Consider the following 18,261-nt stretch of genomic DNA (forward strand, 5'->3'; position numbering starts at 1 on the left):
GCAACCAAGACTATACTGTGACTCCCAACATCAAGATCGGGCTGAAGCAGACGGAGTACATTCTTGTCGGTCGCAGTAGTAGGGAATAATAGTCGTTGCCAGAACCCGCCAAGTGGCCCGGGTTTAAGTTTGACTAAATGACCCCTCCCACGCCGTCTAAAGTTTCCCTCATCGTCGAAGCGTCTACTGCACCAGACTGTACTAAAACTTAGGCCTGGGAAAGACTTTCCATAGCCACACTTCCATACCGGGCGCTCCAGAAGATTATATTTTGGCATTTTCTTCAGCTCGCGGAGGAAATACAGTCGTCTGTTGGCAGCATTGAATCTGCGAATTCGCCCTCAGTGACGTTGAGTCATCTTCGCGACTCAGCTATTCCTTTGTACACTCGGCCACTTCGGATGGAAAATCCCCCGCCAGCATTCCGCCTGTTACTCTCCACATAGAACGTCCCAGTCTGTTACGGAACCGCAGGAAAGAAGTCCCATTGTGCTGCAACGATGTCATCCACCAATCTTCGCTGATGTGACTGACTTCGGACTGTCACCACCGACGCCCCTCGGGGCGGCCACCACCCTCAGCTGCCCGTTCAACCTGGCCTGCACCAAAAGATGGCCTCCACCTCCGAGCCTCCCCAACAGTTCCTCACACCACGCTCTGTCACAACCCTCAAGACCGATGACGCCCATCATCGCACCCCCTTATCGAGAGCGCCGAGCATAGATATGCGAGCCGAGCAAGAAGATCTCAAAACGGCGGCAGAGCAATCGCTGAACGTGATTCTCGACCTAGGTCTGGATGGGATGATACGATGGGTCAGCCAGTCTTGGAAGGATATCGTGGGGACTCTGCCACAGGATGTCAAAGGCAAACCCATTGCCGACCTTTGTGTGACAAATCAAGATGCTTTCTCGAACGCTGCAGAAGGGATGAAGAGTGACGACCCCAAATGCAGGATCATCCGCTTCAAGATGGTTTTGGGTCCGTACTCGGTGTTGAGAACGAATGAAGGAGAGCAAAGCGAGACTGGAGAGGGCGATGAGGCGACCGTGGAGGTCGAGGAGCAAGAGCAAGTCATCAACCTTAAGGGACAAGGCATTATGGTTTATGATCGATCGTCTGGTGGCGAAAGTCATGTATGCCCCGTCTCCCCATCCCTCCCCACAAGAACAACATCTTCTGAGACATAGGCTAACGTAACTCTAGACAATGTGGATGCTCCGACCGTCTTCGCCACCGAAAGAGGTTACCATTGATCTCCCTGAACTTCTGGTGGACTCCCTGGGTGTAGGTGCGGAAATGTTGGCTCAATACCTTACCATAGTAGCAGAGTCCGGCGTCAGCGACCCTGAATCACATCCGCCCCCATTGCCAATTATGTGCCGCATATGTGAACAGCAGATTACACCTTGGTGGTTTGAGCGGCACACAGAGGGATGTACTCAAGAGCATCGGGCGGAATCAGAAGTCACCACGGCGCAGGATTCGCTCACAGAGCATCGGCACGCGATTGTGAAGGTGCTAGATGCGCTTGACCCTGACACTCGGCAGGGTCGCCCACCTGTGTCCGGTGAGACTAGTACTCAACCACCGATAGCCAGAGCTGAGTACAAGGGACTGTCCATCGGGCCTTCTGCACACTCTTCTCCGTCCACAGACTCGAATAGAGGATCGCCCATCCCCTCACGGTCACCCTCCGTGTCGGGACTGACTCATTCAAGATCTAAATCGTTCGCAGTCCGGCGCCCAATCTCAAAGATTGTCACCCTACTCGTGGATCTCTGTGACACCGCTCTCGATATTAGCATGCCCACAATCAAACAACAGGAACATGAGGAAAACAATCTTCGAAGCCAGTCCCCGCAGTCAGAGTCTCGCACATCGCAAGTCTTGGCGTGGCAAACTCCTAGCGTTGCTGCTTCTGATGACGAACAAGGCCTTGCTGCGCTGATCAGGGATACTGAGAATCTTGCACAAGCCAAAGTCGACACTGTCCTTCGTTACCGCGAAATCCTTGAGTATACAGAGCGCATTCGGTTGGAATTCAATGACCTGATCTTGGACTGCATAGATGCTGCCATTAAGAAAGCGTCTAGCATCAAAGCCGGAGACCTGAGCGATTCTTCGTCCGAGAATGAGAACGAGGCGTCATCGGGGGAGCAAGCTCCTGCTGGGGAAGCCATGGCCCACGACAGTGAGGAGGTATCGACGCCTATTTCGTTGCAACGTAGAGACTCTGACTCGCCTTCCGTTTTGTCACATCTCGAGAAACGGAAATCTTCGATCGCGGCATCATCGACAAGATCAAGCAGTCCTATGGAATGTCCAACACCCCGTTCTCATGTCTTTGGCAAGCCCTTAAGTCGATCGGACTCCCTGAGCAAAAGGCACTCCATGCTATTCGAAAGTGATACCGCTGACAGTGACACGAACATGTCTCGATCTGCAATGATTTGCTCAAGGCGGACCGAGTCTCCAGAGATTGTAGCACGTTCGACAAGCGCCGCAGGCGAACGGAAAAGAAGGAGCCTGAAGCTGCCGAATATGCCATCCCCCCACCGTAATCCATCTCCAGCAAGGATTTCGGTCGCCCCAGCCTCTCCCTTACGGATGCCTAAGCCACGTATACCACTAGGAAATGATTCAAGGCCCGAGTCCATGCCCCCTCTCCCGTCGCCAATAACATCTCCTCCTCTTTCTAATACTGAAGCTTCTTCGCCCCTCATACCTATACAAAGGCACCGCCGCCAGTCATCTGCAGCGTCCTCTGTCGCTGATCCAAACAGACCACCAGCGTCACCAAGGCTGGGTGGACTTAGTCAGCCTCCAAACCGGCCAATATCAACCTCAATCAAGGACTTCGAAATCATTAAGCCTATCAGTAAAGGTGCCTTTGGAAGTGTCTATTTGTCGAAAAAGAAGTCCACTGGCGACTATTTCGCTATCAAGGTCTTGCGCAAAGCTGACATGGTTGCCAAAAATCAGGTCACCAACGTGAAGGCTGAACGTGCCATAATGATGTGGCAAGGCGAAAGTGACTTCGTTGCGAAGCTATACTGGACATTCTCAAGTAAAGATTACCTATTCCTAGTGATGGAATATCTGAATGGGGGCGATTGCGCTGCCCTTGTGAAAGTGCTTGGGTGCCTCCCCGAGGATTGGGCGAAGAAATACATTGCCGAAGTTGTACAAGGCATAGAGCATTTGCATAGCCGTGGCATCGTCCATCGGGACATTAAACCGGACAACCTTCTCATCGACCCGAAAGGCCATCTAAAGCTTACAGACTTTGGGCTGTCACGTATGGGTTTGATAGGGAGACAAAAACGGGCCCTCAAGAGTCCAAGTGAATCAACACCGGATCTACTTAAGCATGGACCTTTTGCTCGAGCTACGTCCATCACTTCTTCTCGCTCAGCCTCATTTGACTTTGGTGGAAACAATGGCCCTTCGCCCCAATCAACACCAGTCATGACTCCAGATCTTGCTGGTGGCCTTGGTCAACCGTCGTACTTCAGCCTCAATCGTGATACTATTCTGGGTCGTGAGCATTCTCGTCGGAAATCTGGCTATCGCAGTGACAGCGGCAACAGTGACACATTCAGCACAATGTTCAGGAACTTCTCGCTGAACGATGAGACGTCATCTCGTGGTGAGCGTATTGAGGAAGAGACGCACAGTGACAGCGGTTCTCCTGATCTGTATGCCCTCCGGCCGACGATCAGTAACCAGAATCGAGGTATGCCCGACACTCCGCCCCAAGCCCAAATGCCTCCACCTCCGCTGGCGCTGTTTGATCCAGAGGACCAAACCCGAAGATTCGTGGGCACGCCCGACTATTTAGCACCTGAGACGATCAATGGCGTCGGCCAGGACGAAATGAGTGACTGGTGGTCGCTTGGCTGCATTCTATTCGAGTTCCTTTACGGAATTCCACCTTTTCACGCTGACACGCCTGAAAAGGTGTTTGAAAATATCCTTGCGCGTAGAATTGCTTGGCCGAGCCATCAGGAATTCCCAACCTCTGAAGATGCTAAAGATATTATGTCGAAGCTAATGACGGTCAATCCAAAAGAGCGTCTTGGTTCAAACATCAAAGAGAAACATTCCTCTGGTGGAGAAGAGATACGTCTACATCCGTGGTTTGAGGGCACTAATTGGGAGACCCTGCTAGAAGACGAAGCTTCCTTCATACCAGCACCCGAACATCCTGAAGATACTGACTACTTCGATGCAAGAGGCGCCACCCTCCAAAGTTTCAATGAAGAGATGGAGGATCAAGGTTCGTCGCCCGCTCTGACCCCGAGTGCAGAGCTTGCAGCAGAACGACCTCATGACGCTCTTTCTCGCGTTCGGTCGCAGGTAAATTCTGCAAAGCGCGGTCTGATGCCCTTGCACATCCCTCCTCATGTGAGAGAAAGCCGCAGTAGACGACTTAGCGAACCTGTGGCGACCGATGACTTTGGAAGCTTTGCTTTCAAAAATTTGCCAGTGCTCGAAAAAGCGAATAAGGATTTGCTCCAAAAGATGCGGGTGGAAGCCGCCCAGAAACAGGCCAAGTCCGCTGGTACAGCAGTTTCATCTGCTACAAGTGCAACGGGTCCCTCCCTGGAAGGGAGTCCTTTACTCCAACACAATAACAGCATTAAGAGGAGCTTGTCCAGTAAGCGCCCCAAGTCGCCCTCAGGTATCAGTCAGCCAAGCGCCTCTCCAAACCGAGTCTCTCAGCCATCTTCTCCGTTGGTCTCTTTCTCGACAGGACAAAGTCATGAGCGGAGGAAGACTTCAAGCGCGTCTTCTACTCTCTCCCATCAATCAAGTGTCTCATTGCAGCCAGGCCATATTTTCGAGCCGCCGAGGCTGCCAATAAGCCAGTCTATGACGGCTGGCACCTCGGTGGCTTCATCACCGGTAAAATCAGCAAGGCATTCCATGAATATGCTTATTTCTTCACCCGAGAAGGGCACACCAGCCTCCTCGCGTCCGCAAAGCATGTTTCTCCCGAGTACATCACGTGCGAGGTCACAGACTGTTGGCTCTCAAGAAAGCGCCGATAGTGTTCCACATCGACAGGTATCGCATAATAAGCGTCATAGTCAGGTCATTGACATTTCACCGTCTTCGTCGGACGGCGAAGATCCGCGTGCTAAGGCGCTGTTACGTGTTCAAAGACGACGACAGAGCTCCCGAAGAATGTCACAATTCGCTCTTGGAGTCGATGTGCCAGCTTTCCGGCCGCTCGACGTCTTGATCTGTGAAGATCATCCCGTCTCACGCTTAGTCATGGAAAGACTCCTGGAGAAGCTCAAATGCAGGACTATTACCGTGGCCAACGGACCGGAAGCGGCTCGATACGCAATGAGTGAAGTGCAATTCGACATCATCATGATGGAATTTAAGCTACCGCAAATCAGTGGGGCAGACGTGGCAAGAATGATTAGGGACACCAAGAGTGCGAATAGCCAGACACCGATCATCGCAGTGACTGGCTACCTGAATGAACTACCGTCAAACCATCATTTTGATGCGCTGATTGAGAAGCCAGCTACGGTGGATAAGATTACTGAGGTGCTTCAGAATCTTTGCCACTGGAGGGCGCCCCCTCCGAATTACAACCAACAAGCTAAGGCAGAGCAACAACAGCACACACCGCCTCAAAACACACCTTCAGGTCTGCGGCAAGAGTCTCGCCGTTCCGATGATAGTCCAAGCTCACAGTCCTCTGGCCCATTTAGCCACATACCCGGTCTCCGTAAGCGTTCTAGCCGCGAACATTCAATAGGGTCAAGCTTTTTCGGCGATACAGACTCAACTAACACTGAAGATATACCTTCGCTCCTTGGCCGGCCCTCTGATGATTGGCCTGCAAACAAGGGTCTAGGTATCTCCAAACCACCCTTTATACCACCCGGTCAGGATTCCAAGGGCGAAAGTCCTCCAATTGAGTCCTTCCACCCTGGCCTACCCCACCTAATCCACCAGAATTCTGCCCCTGCATCAATCGACCTTCAACTGCCGCGTAAGAAGCGCTCTGCTGAAGCAGTCAAGGCCAAGCGGGAGGACTTTGAACGAAACAGACACGAGTGTGCTGAAAGTGGCGATGACGAAGACGAAGAGCTTGGCCATGTTCAAGTCCGTACGCGTAGTCCTCGACGAATCACCAATCCGGCCAAGAGGTCCTCGAAGCTTGGTATCGAGATGATGCGCACCAACAGTCGCGGCAGCATAGACGAAAGCGATTCGACACATTGTCCACATCCCAACCCAAAGGAGGAACGAGCTGATCAGATTGCTGTAGTTATTGCCGAGACTGACATCAGCCGTCTGAGACTCAGTGATACTCCGCCGTCGGCCGTTTCAATAGACATGGCTGGCGACATACCGCCCATGTCTCTTGCTGAACAAAGTGAGAAATTACGTGGAGAGCGTCATCTCACCCCTCCGGAGCGCTTCCCGCCGGAATCGAAGGGGGATAACGTGCAGATAATAGACATGGATGCTACGCCGAGACCCCCGCCTACAGGTCATACACCTGCTGAGGAGAAAGAGGAAGATGATCTTGGACTACCCATTCAGATGACATCAACGCCCACAAACAAGAGCTTTCCACGACTCAAGGAATGAATGTAACGTTTGCAAAGCACAAACAGATACCCCAACAACCCACCCCACTTACGACTACAAACAATATACTCCTCTAAATATACTTCGATTTTGCTTCAGTGCAACGTAAGAACTGCCTGGATGGATGGATTGTTCGAAGGGGAACCCTACTTTATTTTACTTTACTTACTGGATTTGATACGCGATATGTACGATGAGAGTTAGCGAGCGAGCGATTGGCGCTGTCGGAGTTTACTACTTCTATGTTCCTTGTATACATCTATCTTTTCTGACTTTTTTATGCCAGAGGCAGGAAGGAGGGTGGGAAGGGGCCTCATGAGCTGACCCGGGCGAGGCTGGGCAATGTAGCGGCAGATCGGATTGTATATTACGAATGGAATAGCAGGGCGGCAGAGTCTAAATGAAGATATCTCATGCTCTTTTACTTTACATCTTGTCACCTCGTCTTCTTTCGCGTTACTGCCCACTTTTCTCACTCATGAGCTTGGACCTGCAGTCTGAGTCATAAGTGTATGCATTTATTGTCAACCCGAAGAGCTATTTCCTCATTTAGCCCAAAAAATCCCCCCGCGCGCAAAAATTCTTGGAACCTGACCAAACTTGATTTTCCTGATACAGATATCATACCGCACCTACACACTAATTTCTGGCTCATGTGGACCATATGTCGTGGACATAAGCCTCGATATCATATCATGGCTTTTTGGGAGGGGAGAGCCGGGTAGTAAGTGTGGAGACTTGCGCCTTCAGGGGGTCAGACCTGGGTATGCATGTCATTTCTTTTCGTATGATCATAAGAGAGGCGTAGAAAGAGGACATTTAAGGAAGGACTTGGGGCGAGGTATTGAGATAGCTCGTGATTGCAGCATTTCCTTCATTTTCAAGGCTGTCGAGGTTTCTCCTGTAAACGCACTGCACATGTCGTCTTCAAACGAGGCACAGTCCGCCCAATTGGGTCTGCTAAGATAGTCACGCCTAGAAACGAAGGACAACCTCGAGTCCGCTATATTCAAAAAAATGTCGCAATTGCAGCGCTCGACGCTTGCATAGAAGCTCGAGGTATAAAATCTGGGGGTATCATCGCCAATCAACCATAGAATACAAACGCCGTTTCTTCCCTCCCTCCAAAAACCAAAAGAGTCACTATCTGCGATTTATCGCTCATCAGCCGCCGCTTCCCAGCCTAGAAATGCCTCATCAAATGCCCCCACCCACCTGGCCTTCTCCTCCTCCGACCGCGCTGCGAAAACCCAACTACTGCCCCTCGCGTACACGGCGAAAATATTGTGTTTCCCGCCCTTCCCACCGCTCGCGGGGCTCTTATTGGATACGTTGCCTGTAGCGTCGATGACAGGGTCCAGGAGACGCTGAATGACGGGCTCGATGTCGATCCTTGCGTTTCTGAGGTTTATGGTTGCGGCTTCTTCGCCCGAGGGCACGGAGTAGAGGTGGAGGTAAGGGGGGCGGAGCTCGGCGAAGTGGCGGAGCCAGGTGATCGAGGTCTTGGTGTGGGGGTTTGTGGTGGTTATTGAGTGGGCGGAGGGGGTGGTGGTGGGTGTAAGAAGGAAAGCGGCCTTGAGGAGGCGGGGGTTCTTCGGAGCAGGGGTTATGGTGGCCGTTAGAGCGGGTTTGGCTGGAGGGCGGGGAGATGTGGGGGAGGAAGAGGCGCAGCTGATGCCGTTTGCGGTGGATTTAGATGTGGCGGTAGGGGAGAGAGGGCGGAGTGTGCTGGTTGAGAGGGAGAGATCAGGAGGGGAGCAGGCCGAGGCCGTGGTCCAGAGGGTGAGGGATTTCTGGAGGAGGCGCTCTTGGTGAGGCTCAAGTCCAGATTCAGTGGGCTTTGAAAACCCGTTTGTAAGCTTTTGTGAGGGATGGTTATGCCGCCGGAGGAATATTTTGGTTGCTTCTACTTCGGTCTGCCGTCGTCGAGCTCGCTGGAAACGGGCGAGATCTTTTACAAGGCTGATGCCTCTCGGTTGCCAGTGTGCAAGACTCTCTTCGCCTTTCACGTAGGTATTTTGACTGTCCATTCGCCAAACGTCTGCTGCGCGCTTTGTGGGTGCTGGTTTTAGAACTACTGAGAAGATGGCTGAGGTGTAGTGAATGATCCTAGTTTTTTTCCAAAGCTGCTTGAACATTGACTGGGGGCGAAGCCATGATCGCGAATGTACCTGTAGGTTTTGCTGGATTGTGAACGTCATTGGAGCTGCAACACGTGTGGAGGCGATGTCGAGTTTGATTGAGATCATCACTGAGTGGCGCTCTGGCGAGGTTCGATCGAGTAAAGAGGAACCGTGTAGACTTGAGTCCCACTGCCCGACAACTGTGATTTCCTTGATCCCACTTCCATCCTCAACAGTCTTGGGGTCTTGGACAAGCCTAAGAGTGACAGGTTGACTTGATTCTGGCTGGTCAGGAATTGATCCACTAGGATCCACTAGCTTGACGTCGCCGACACGGAGTGACTTGATATCGTTCCACTTGAGTGACTCACTTGATGAGCAATTAATGTTGAGCATGATACGACGTTGCAAGCCTTGGTGGAGCTGGTACGTTCCTGGGTCCAGATTGCTCTGCTGTTCGATTTCTACGGGGAGATACTCGCCCGTCTCAGACATCTCAAGGATCTTGATCTTTGCGTAGACGTCATGCTCTTCCTGCATCCAATACTCTGTCTCCGATAGCCGAGGTGTTTGGACATTCTTCTCGCCCACGGATTGTTCTGTCTCTTGAATTTCATCCCAACTCAGAAGCTTATCAAGGTGCATTGTAGTCACCCTTGAGTAGAACGCAACTCGAAGCACAGCATCCCGAGAGGCATTACGTGGCAGACTCATGCTATGGACGCTCTCAAAGCGGATAGGGTCCTCGTCGAAGTCTCTAATTATCTGAGTTGTGGTGGCACCGCCATCCTGGCTGATGCCTGGAACGGACATCTGACCATGTATCTCGCTCCCTTCACGCTCTGCAAATCCAACCATGTTGTGCATAACGACGTTGAATTTCAGCATTGACGAAGGAGCCTGCGCGGAGGAAGGCTCTAATGACAGCCTTATGACACCAATAGCCTGCATTGTGTACATTGAAAAGACCTCCACTGCATAGTCCTGCACGCGAGCCTCGAAAACAGCAGTGAGGGGAATATTAGCTTCACCTATAAGCGAGAATTGTGGTAGAGCCGCTTCCACGAATGGATTCTCCAGCCGGAAGTGTTGAAGGTAGTCGGGCTTTTCAAGGTATTGATGCATTTGTCTCATGGTTCGTAGTCGCTGCTCAAGCTTTTCCAGAGACCATAAATGGACAACGTTGTGTTGGTAGTCCATGACACGAACCGCGATGCAAGGCTTCGCGGCTGCTTCGAGAGCGGGATCTTCATCACCTGAAATGTCACTCAAGACCAGATCATACGAAGAGCAGGTGTCCTGTCCCTCGCCAACAATGGTGAATTGGAATACTACATGCTTGTCCATCACTTGACTCAGAATCTGTGCCTCTTTGAGAGTCGCCGCATGTCTTAAGATAGCTTCCAAGAGTCGAACATATCCGATCTGTCGCCATCGTGTGGAGTATGTCCTGATGATGGCTTTCTCATCCTCCGGCAATTCTGTAAGACCATCCAAGGTTACACGAGGCTTCTTTGGTGTTGGTGATTTCGAAGCTTGCCGCACCTGCTGTGCGAACGCTTTCTTCTGTTGCTCAAGTTGCTGTCGGAAATCTTCCTTAGCGGCGTCCAAAGCCTTCTGCATCCGCTCTTTTTCCGCCTTGATTTCTTCAACATTACTTGTCGAAGAGACTTCGGCAACTCGCATTCTCTCCTCATATTCCTCTTTCTGCTTATCGAGCTGAACCTGCATATCTTCTCGAATTGATATCAGTCTTCCGTCCTCCGATTCTGCGGCCTCAACCCCATTTTGGGGCGGTGTACTTGGAATTGTGAGAGCTGTGTCAAGTGAAAAATTGTCAAGTGTGCCATTCGACATGTACTTATCTCTGATAGCGAAAGAGGCTGCGGATTCGGAGTCCTCGTCCTCAGTCCCAAAAAGTCTTGAATCTGAGCGACCTTTCCTCGCGGCTCGTGCTCTTTGTACATCTTCAAACAGAGCATCGAGCTCGTCATCAGCGAGATGAGTGATCTTTTGGTCCGCCCCAAGGATCGCGTTAGCTGCTTCACGTCGAGCGAATGACCAATCTGATTCTCGATTGCTTTTAGGTGGCATGGGAGATTCCGGTCTACTTAGGTCACTCTCAATGTCTGAATCGACTTTGCTCTGCATTCGACTATGCATTGGGCGCTGTGCTGGCGACCCGAGCTGGCTGACAGTGACGGAGTGTCTCAAAAGACTTTGTTCCTTCCTTTCCTCTCGGGCTTCTTGAGGATGGTTGAAACGGAAAATATGGAAATCGCCCAATATGATACGATTTCCGCTTCGTAATCTAAAAGGTTTGCTAACAGATTGACCATTTACCATGATTGCTGCGTCCTCTCTCGGTATTAAGGTTACTTGTCCGTTTTCGTTTTCGAATGAGCAATGTTCGCTGAGAATCCTCGAGCCATTGAGTCTAATCTCAGTGTGATCACTGGGGTTCTCAACATTGCCAACCAGGGTAGTACCTGGCTTGATATTGTAGACAAGGCATTCGGCCAGCAGCGGATCATCGCTCAAGTTTACAAGATGGGGCATCCGCTTCGGAGTCGACACCCCAACAAAGCCTTTCTCAATGCTAATGCCTAATTCTTCTAGCGCGGCCTCACGCTCTTTGTGTATCTTCTCAGTCTTTTCGAGCTTTTCCTCCCAGGTCTGGTTGAGGTCTTCATAGAGTTTTTCTGACTGATTCAGTTGCTCTGCAATCTCTGCCTTTGATACCTGCTTGACGGTTCCATCCGCTTGAGTGATAGATACAATCTGCTTGTCTAACGGCGTATCTGGAGCGTATTGCTCCTGAGCAATTCCGCCGGGCACAGCTCCTCCGCTCAATTTCGATCTTAGTTGTGCAAGCTCTTCCTTGAGCTCTCTGATCATTCGAGCATTCGGATCTTCGTTCACGACAGCATGATTCTTGATTCTCTTAGCAGAGTCAGCGTACCGAAGCGTGCTCAGAGTTTCTTCAAAATTAATGTCTGCAGGCGAAATTGCAGCAATCATGGCTGTCATACTGTTTCCACCAAGTGAGTCCTTCAGAAGCCATGTCAAGACTGAATCACGATAAGGGACCATTGACATGTTCTTTTTCTTCCCAGTGGAAAGATCCGCCAAAGCCGCGATGACACGACCTAAAGTTGACAGAGAGCGATTGATTTCAGCGCCCTCCTTTAGGCGGGACCCAGTAGCTCCAGTCGATGTTTGCCGCTCAGATCCTGCTAAGTCTACCAGACTTATCTTCGACACTTTCTCACCTGCCATCTTGGTTTCAACGTCGTGTCTCTTCTGAGTGACTGTGAGGGTGAACACAGCATGTGAGCGGCTGGATGTCTCGTTCATATTTGTCGCAGCTACCGTCCTCGCTTTGTTGCCCTCATCCATGAGATGGTCTATGTCTTCAAATGACCTCACTGCAAGCTTTGCTAAGTCTTCAACGTAGGGTCCAGTCGATGGATGTTCTCGAACTCTCAGATTGCCCTTGTTTGCAGGGTTCAAAAGGTCCCTGACACGCTCATTGTAGATCTCAAGATATGAGACTTCGACAGTATATTTCAGATTTGCATCATTCCGTTGTTGTTCAAGTATTCTTTGAAACATGCTTTGACAAATTCTAGGTATGACTCCCGCTTCTTCGCCGTAGCCCATCATGCTGTAGGATTTTCCCGAACCTGTCTGTCCGTATGCAAATATACAGTTATTGTATCCTTGAAAGGCATTATCAAGGAGCGGTTTCCCAAGGTCATTGAAGAGGTGATCCTGCCCAGCAAAATGGGGGTCATTGCGATCGAAAGACCAATAGCTCTTATCATATGCGAATGTCTTCTGGCCATCCGCTCCTTTGCCGCCGCTCTTTCTCAATCGCTCCTCGGCATCGGGAGGAGGAATAAGGATGGTCTGATTGTCTTTCATCTGCACCACACATTTTGACTGGCGCTGGATTTCGCGGCCATTGAGAGGCCGCACGCGCACCACCACCTTGATGTTGCCTGCCGCCATGATATCTGATATACGACATCAAAGGAGCTATTAATTGGGCTTAGTGTTTGGAGGTGACAGGCAGCATTCGAAGCAAAGACATCTATTCGGAGAGAGGACAGAGCAGCGATCCTGAGCTGTTGAGCCTTCTCGGTGTCTGGCGATAGTCGTGAAGTATCATAGGTCTATAGGTGATAGGAGGTGTAGCAAATGAATTCCCATGTCTTGAATATCAACGACGCGCTCCAAAAGGCGACGTAAAGGTACACATGGAGAATTCAATAGCGCATCAAATAGCGTCTATAGCGACAATCTCCCGGCTTGGCCTCCGGGCGCCTTTCGGGCTGCGGAGGATTACGTGAGCCAGCTAAGGCACCCCAAGCTATGCGTGACGTACCCCTGGCACCAGCATAAGCGGGACGCGAATCCGCCCAACTGGTCGAGACTTTTGGGCAAATTCTCACCTTGTGGTGGCTGAGTGCACAAATCTTCCATAGCAGCTGTACTACATCCAGTCGTCATTATGGACTGTTCGCCATCCTCCGTGCACAGACACTCATGCTGACATCTTGTCAAAATGACTGACAATCTGGATCCTGCCTTGTTGGACAAGTCTTCAGGTGCCCAAGAGACAAACGATTCGAGTAAGAGTAAGCAGCCACAGATGGCCCAATTGCCTTCTCGGCCAAAGACCAGCAATGCCCCTTCTCAGCCTTCAACCGGTCACCTATTGACGGGGAAACAAGAGCACTGTATGTGATTGAGATCCGAGCCCTTTGAGGATGTTACATGGGCTGATTTAAGACAGATCTCAAACGCGAGCTCATCTCACAGCAGGTTGTGTTCGAGATATCGGAGCTCGCTTCGACAACTGCTCTCCAGAGGTTTGGGGCCCCGTTTAGGTCCGAATATGGCGAAGTTGCACCTGTTGACTCCGACCTTCCTCTTCTACGGTACATATTCGTCCACCATGTCAGAAACTTCCCCTTCCTCGATCAGGCACGCGAGAAAGAGTTCTGGCAAGACAAGCTCCAAGTCGTAAGTTCAAGCTTGAGAAATGCAGGAAGTGCCTTTATTGAATGTCGTAGTTTCTGGAGTCTTTTGCCAGTAAACACATCTCTTCGTCGGAAGACCGTTCGGAGGAGACAAAACGGCGAAAACTTGCGATCAAGGCCCAGAAATTGGTAGAATTGATGATGGTCTCCGGCATACCCACAGCTTCTGGTTACGAAGAGAGGATACGGTTTTCGGAAATGGAAGTAGTGGACCGGGGAGCAAACGAGCAGGGACTACTCGTTAATATACCTGAAGGCCACTTCATCAATGGCTGGGATGTCAACATTGCAGCAGTGCGTACTACTTCCATAAAGCGGACCGTCAGATATCATCAGCACGCGGAGTTCATCTTAAAGGTGAAGCAAGCCGGAAAGCCAGATATCTACGTTGGTCGAAGGTATGGCGATTTCACACGACTGCAACGTGCCATGCGGACCGAACTTCCTGGGAAAATCCTCCCTCCATTGCCAAGAAAGAACAAAAGCTCTACCACTTCAAGTCTACTTGGTGGTAAAGCTGATAGCGATGCATCTTCTGTTTCATCTGTCTCAACACAGAACACACAACTTTCTGTTCCCGAAGATAACAGCTCCCTCCGACATCTTGTAGGCAAAAACCATGCAAGATCGCTCTCCGTGCACTCGAATACGTCCGCCCGATCATCAGGTGAATTCTCTCCAAAAGTCACGCTATATCGAGAAAGCCAGAGGGTCTCTTTGAGGGCCTTCCTGAGGACCTTCCTTCAGAACAAGCAGATCGCCGACTCCAAGACCATGACAGAATTTTTGACTCTTAGCCCAATCAAACTTAACGCTGAAGAGTTAGACGACGAGAAACGCAGAAAGGAAATGGACGAGAAGCGGATAGAGGAACAAAAGCGTTTTTATGAGATCGCACGAGAGCGTGCAAGAGAGCTTGACGTGTACATGGAACGGTTTCGAAGGGATGTTGTAGAGAGCAGTATGCAAATTCGGAAAGATCAGAAATACATTACTAACGCGAAGCAGACGGTCTCACCAAACTTTTCGCAGAGATCAAGGAGAAGCAAACTATCGCAGATCTTAGCTTAGAATATCAGAAATTTGCGGAATGGCTTCGTATTGAGTAAGTGAGAGAAGAAGCCCTATCTCCTCATCAGCTAATGCTTTGCTAAGGGTTGCCGCAACGATTTATCATCTTTTCCTCGCCGAGGACAATTCTCCAGAACTCCTTGCTCAAGCTAAACGAATACATTCAATGATACCGTATACGACGTTGAAGCAGGTGATCCGATTCGCTAATCCAGCAGCCGTCATGTCCGGGGTCTTGGACTTGTTTCTTGCCCAACCATTTGGAACAAGATCTCTTGCCCAGCGAGTCTTTGGCCTAGCTATTAACGACGGCATTCGGACATTGCAGAGAACCATAGACACTCTCCAACAAAAGATCAACCACCCAATATTCTGTCAAAAACTCGAAACGTTCTGCAACTCCGACGAAGAGGTCAAAAACGAGCTCCGCGACTCCGCCCATGCCGAAGACACCGACCTCATTGTCGCCATTCTTCGGTCCGAGCGTATCCCCCCTGAACTTACCTCTGACCAAGTAGGCCAAGTATTCAACGCTTACGTAGCCTGGAACCACACCGTCGAGCACGTCGACGACGAGATGAAATCCGGCGCACTCCTCTTCTCCCAGCTAAAACAACTCCTCAAACTTTACACTCGCAAGCGTGACAAGGCGCAGATGCTATCCGTGATACAAGAACCTGTGACTCTGCATCTCTTCCGCGATCTCTTCACCATCTTCTACGAACCGCTTGTCCGCGTCTACAAATCTGCGAACGTGTACAGTAGCGTCACAGACTTCGCGGCTTTTGCAGACGACACATTCTCTGTGCTAGATACTGCTCAACGGCAGGATGTAAGCGCTGATCCTAACCAGACAGTCCAAAGCTTCATCGACCTCTGCGCCCGCCACCAGGATAATTTCTACAAATTCGTTCACGAAGTGCACGTTCACGATAATGGGCTCTTCACGGCTTTGATGGGTTGGTTAGAAGGTATCCTCGAGTTTCTACGTCATGGTCCTAAAGGCGGGAAACTGGACATGAACGCCCTCTTCCAAGGCGCTGTAGACATGAAGAAAATTGATAAACAGAAGGCTATACAGGAAATAGACGCGTTGATCAAATGGCAGGAAGAGAGGAAGAAATGGCATCAGGACAAAACAAGGCAGAAGATGGCAACGGCTGGTACCCCGGGCCTCAACGGTGCCGCTGCAAATGGCTCCCCCTTACCCCCCGGGGCAGGCACATTCAAGACGAGCGATTTTGGGCTGCATGAACAGGATGTAGCAGATTTGAACGAGAGTGGTAGTGAGAGTGGAGATGGGGATAGCGATGTGGAGGACGGGGGAGGTGGAGATGATCCCATTGCGAGTGAGCGACGGAGGCGAGCGAGGGTTGTGGAGAAATTGAAGCGGACGGCGGGGGAGCCGGTGAAGCCGGAGGTGAAAGAACTGGAAGGGTTGAGGGAGGGGTTTCTGGCCATGTTGAGGATGGTGCTGGCGGATTAGGGGGGACTAGTGCTTTCTGTGGGATTGGGATCGGGTTGATTGATTTATGAGTTCATGATGATACGGGAGACAGGGGGGCATGGCGTGCGATCGAAGGAGGGGGTATAATTCTTAGGCATACTTGATGCGGACAATTGCGTCATGGCTGGTGTTGCTGGATAGAGATTCTGCAGCAATGGTGTCTAGATAGCATAGCGGTAAGGTATAATTAAACGGTCAAGCCATACGTATCGTTCTTCTAATGGGGGATGGCCCTGCAGCTTCTGACGCGGGTGGTCGGATTAGTATCCTCAAATGGTGCAAGAATGACAGATACAAGATTTTTTTGCTTCCATCGAAAGAAACATTTAATGCTTGGCTACAATGGCGTTCGCGTTGCTTCGTAGAACAGTGTGGGCTCCCAGGCGTTGTACCTCCTTTGCATATTCCATGAACAGTGGGACGCCTTCAACCCCAAGGAACCTGCAGGTTTATCCTTTGGGAAGAGAAGGCTCAAAGAGCTTGCGAATTCAATCATCAATTAAGGTGTAGGCAATCAGTTTCCTGTACCTCGCAGACGTTTGTATGTTGTTCAGGAACGCGTTATAAACCTGTTGAAGATCGGTTCGCAATAGGATTTGGCTATCCTTACATCCATCACTTGTTCAAGGAAAGAAACGTTTCAAGCACAAAAATGTCATTCGTAGATCAAAGTCAAATGATATCCATTCAAATTTTTGACGATACGGTAGGCCAAGATAATTTGACAGCGGTCATCACTCATATGCGTATGATATATGGTGGGTAACATCACAAGAAAACAAAACGCAAGCAACCCTACCTGCCTCAGGCACGTCTGTCCTTTTGCGAGCATTGAGAGGGATATACACCGCGGCAATAGATATACGAGCTCCTTCGCTTGCACCAAGTCCTCATTCGTGCAAGGTCTACGTGATAGGCGCCAGTGTTGGTTGTTGTCTTTCCCCTTCGCTTCTCCCACAAAATCAGGGCAGTCAAGCGCGAGCATTGCGAGAGCTAGCGTAGAATGTTCGACGATGCGGTCTGGAGGATTTGTCTCGCTTTCTGAACGCTTCAAGCGTATTGTTGCGGAGCTTGAATGTGGCCCGAGCTTTGGGGCTGCTCGTGATTTGTTTGAGAGCTTTCTCTTTGCTCTTTTAAGGCTCTAGTTACATCTTGGAGTGGTGCGAGCTTTTGCTTTTCTCGTACTTTGCTGCGCTCGTCGTATGACTTACTTTCTTGTCCTTGATAAGGGCCAGGGACGCAATTAGACGTTGATTACGATTGAGCAGCGTCTTTTGCATGGATCATGTCGGCAAGCGTCATTTGGTGCAGTCAACGCTCCAACTTGGACGTACGCGACCGTTTCTCAAACGGGCTTACTTCTCCTGGCCACGTTTGTCCAAGTATACGAGAAGACTTTGCTGCAGCAAAATCGCGCAAACGACAGGCTGGGGATCTTACCGTGGAGTATGTTGTGCATGATGCATCGGGGCGATGGCTCCAGCATGACTCCATTCATTCGAGCAACAAATCCCCGGATCCACTATCTTCCCCGTCGGTACGTACCTCTGCAGCGCTCTTGGCGAGGCTCACATTATTGATTGGATGTCTCAATATGAGTGAAGCAAATTGAGCTTGTTTCATATGATGGGATATAGTCTGTCAACGTTTGTGAAGACGCCGGTAGACGCCGGCGTTGCTCGTTACGTCTTTAGCCTGAAAACATTCTGGCACCAAAACAGAGTGCAAACTGAGAGCATAGCGCCGCACGTACGCGGCAAGTGACGGGTTGCTCATGCTGTCATCGTTCTGTCGGCGATTATTGTTGTGTTCATGCATGGTAGGAGGGTGGGGTGGGGGGCATTCGCACCTCCTCCACATATGTAAGCTAAGGGTTAGCTGACGATCG

At 50.6% G+C, this 18,261-nt stretch overlaps 3 protein-coding genes across 3 annotated transcripts; 2 read left to right on the forward strand and 1 right to left on the reverse strand.

The window, feature by feature from the left end:
* Positions 1-611: 611 nt before the first annotated feature.
* KY384_004114 (uncharacterized protein) lies at positions 612-6,624 on the forward strand (the record flags this gene model as incomplete). The annotated part of the gene is made up of 2 exons (XM_044812620.1): positions 612-1,136; positions 1,207-6,624. The coding sequence occupies 2 exons, from the start codon at positions 612-614 to the stop codon at positions 6,622-6,624; spliced, it is 5,943 nt and encodes a 1,980-aa protein (XP_044670040.1).
* A 1,154-nt stretch (positions 6,625-7,778) lies between these two features.
* KY384_004115 (uncharacterized protein) lies at positions 7,779-12,761 on the reverse strand (the record flags this gene model as incomplete). Its single annotated transcript, XM_044812621.1, has 1 exon — positions 7,779-12,761. One exon carries the CDS (start codon positions 12,759-12,761, stop codon positions 7,779-7,781), a length of 4,983 nt encoding a protein of 1,660 aa, XP_044670041.1.
* Positions 12,762-13,317: 556 nt separating this feature from the next.
* KY384_004116 (uncharacterized protein) lies at positions 13,318-16,352 on the forward strand (the record flags this gene model as incomplete). Its single annotated transcript, XM_044812622.1, has 5 exons — positions 13,318-13,492; positions 13,549-13,778; positions 13,829-14,756; positions 14,804-14,900; positions 14,951-16,352. The coding sequence occupies 5 exons, from the start codon at positions 13,318-13,320 to the stop codon at positions 16,350-16,352; spliced, it is 2,832 nt and encodes a 943-aa protein (XP_044670042.1).
* Between the last annotated feature and the right edge of the window lie 1,909 nt (positions 16,353-18,261).

Source organism: Bacidia gigantensis (assembly GCF_019456465.1).
Source record: "Bacidia gigantensis strain McMullin 20006 chromosome Unknown contig_231, whole genome shotgun sequence".
Lineage (NCBI taxonomy): Eukaryota > Fungi > Ascomycota > Lecanoromycetes > Lecanorales > Ramalinaceae > Bacidia > Bacidia gigantensis.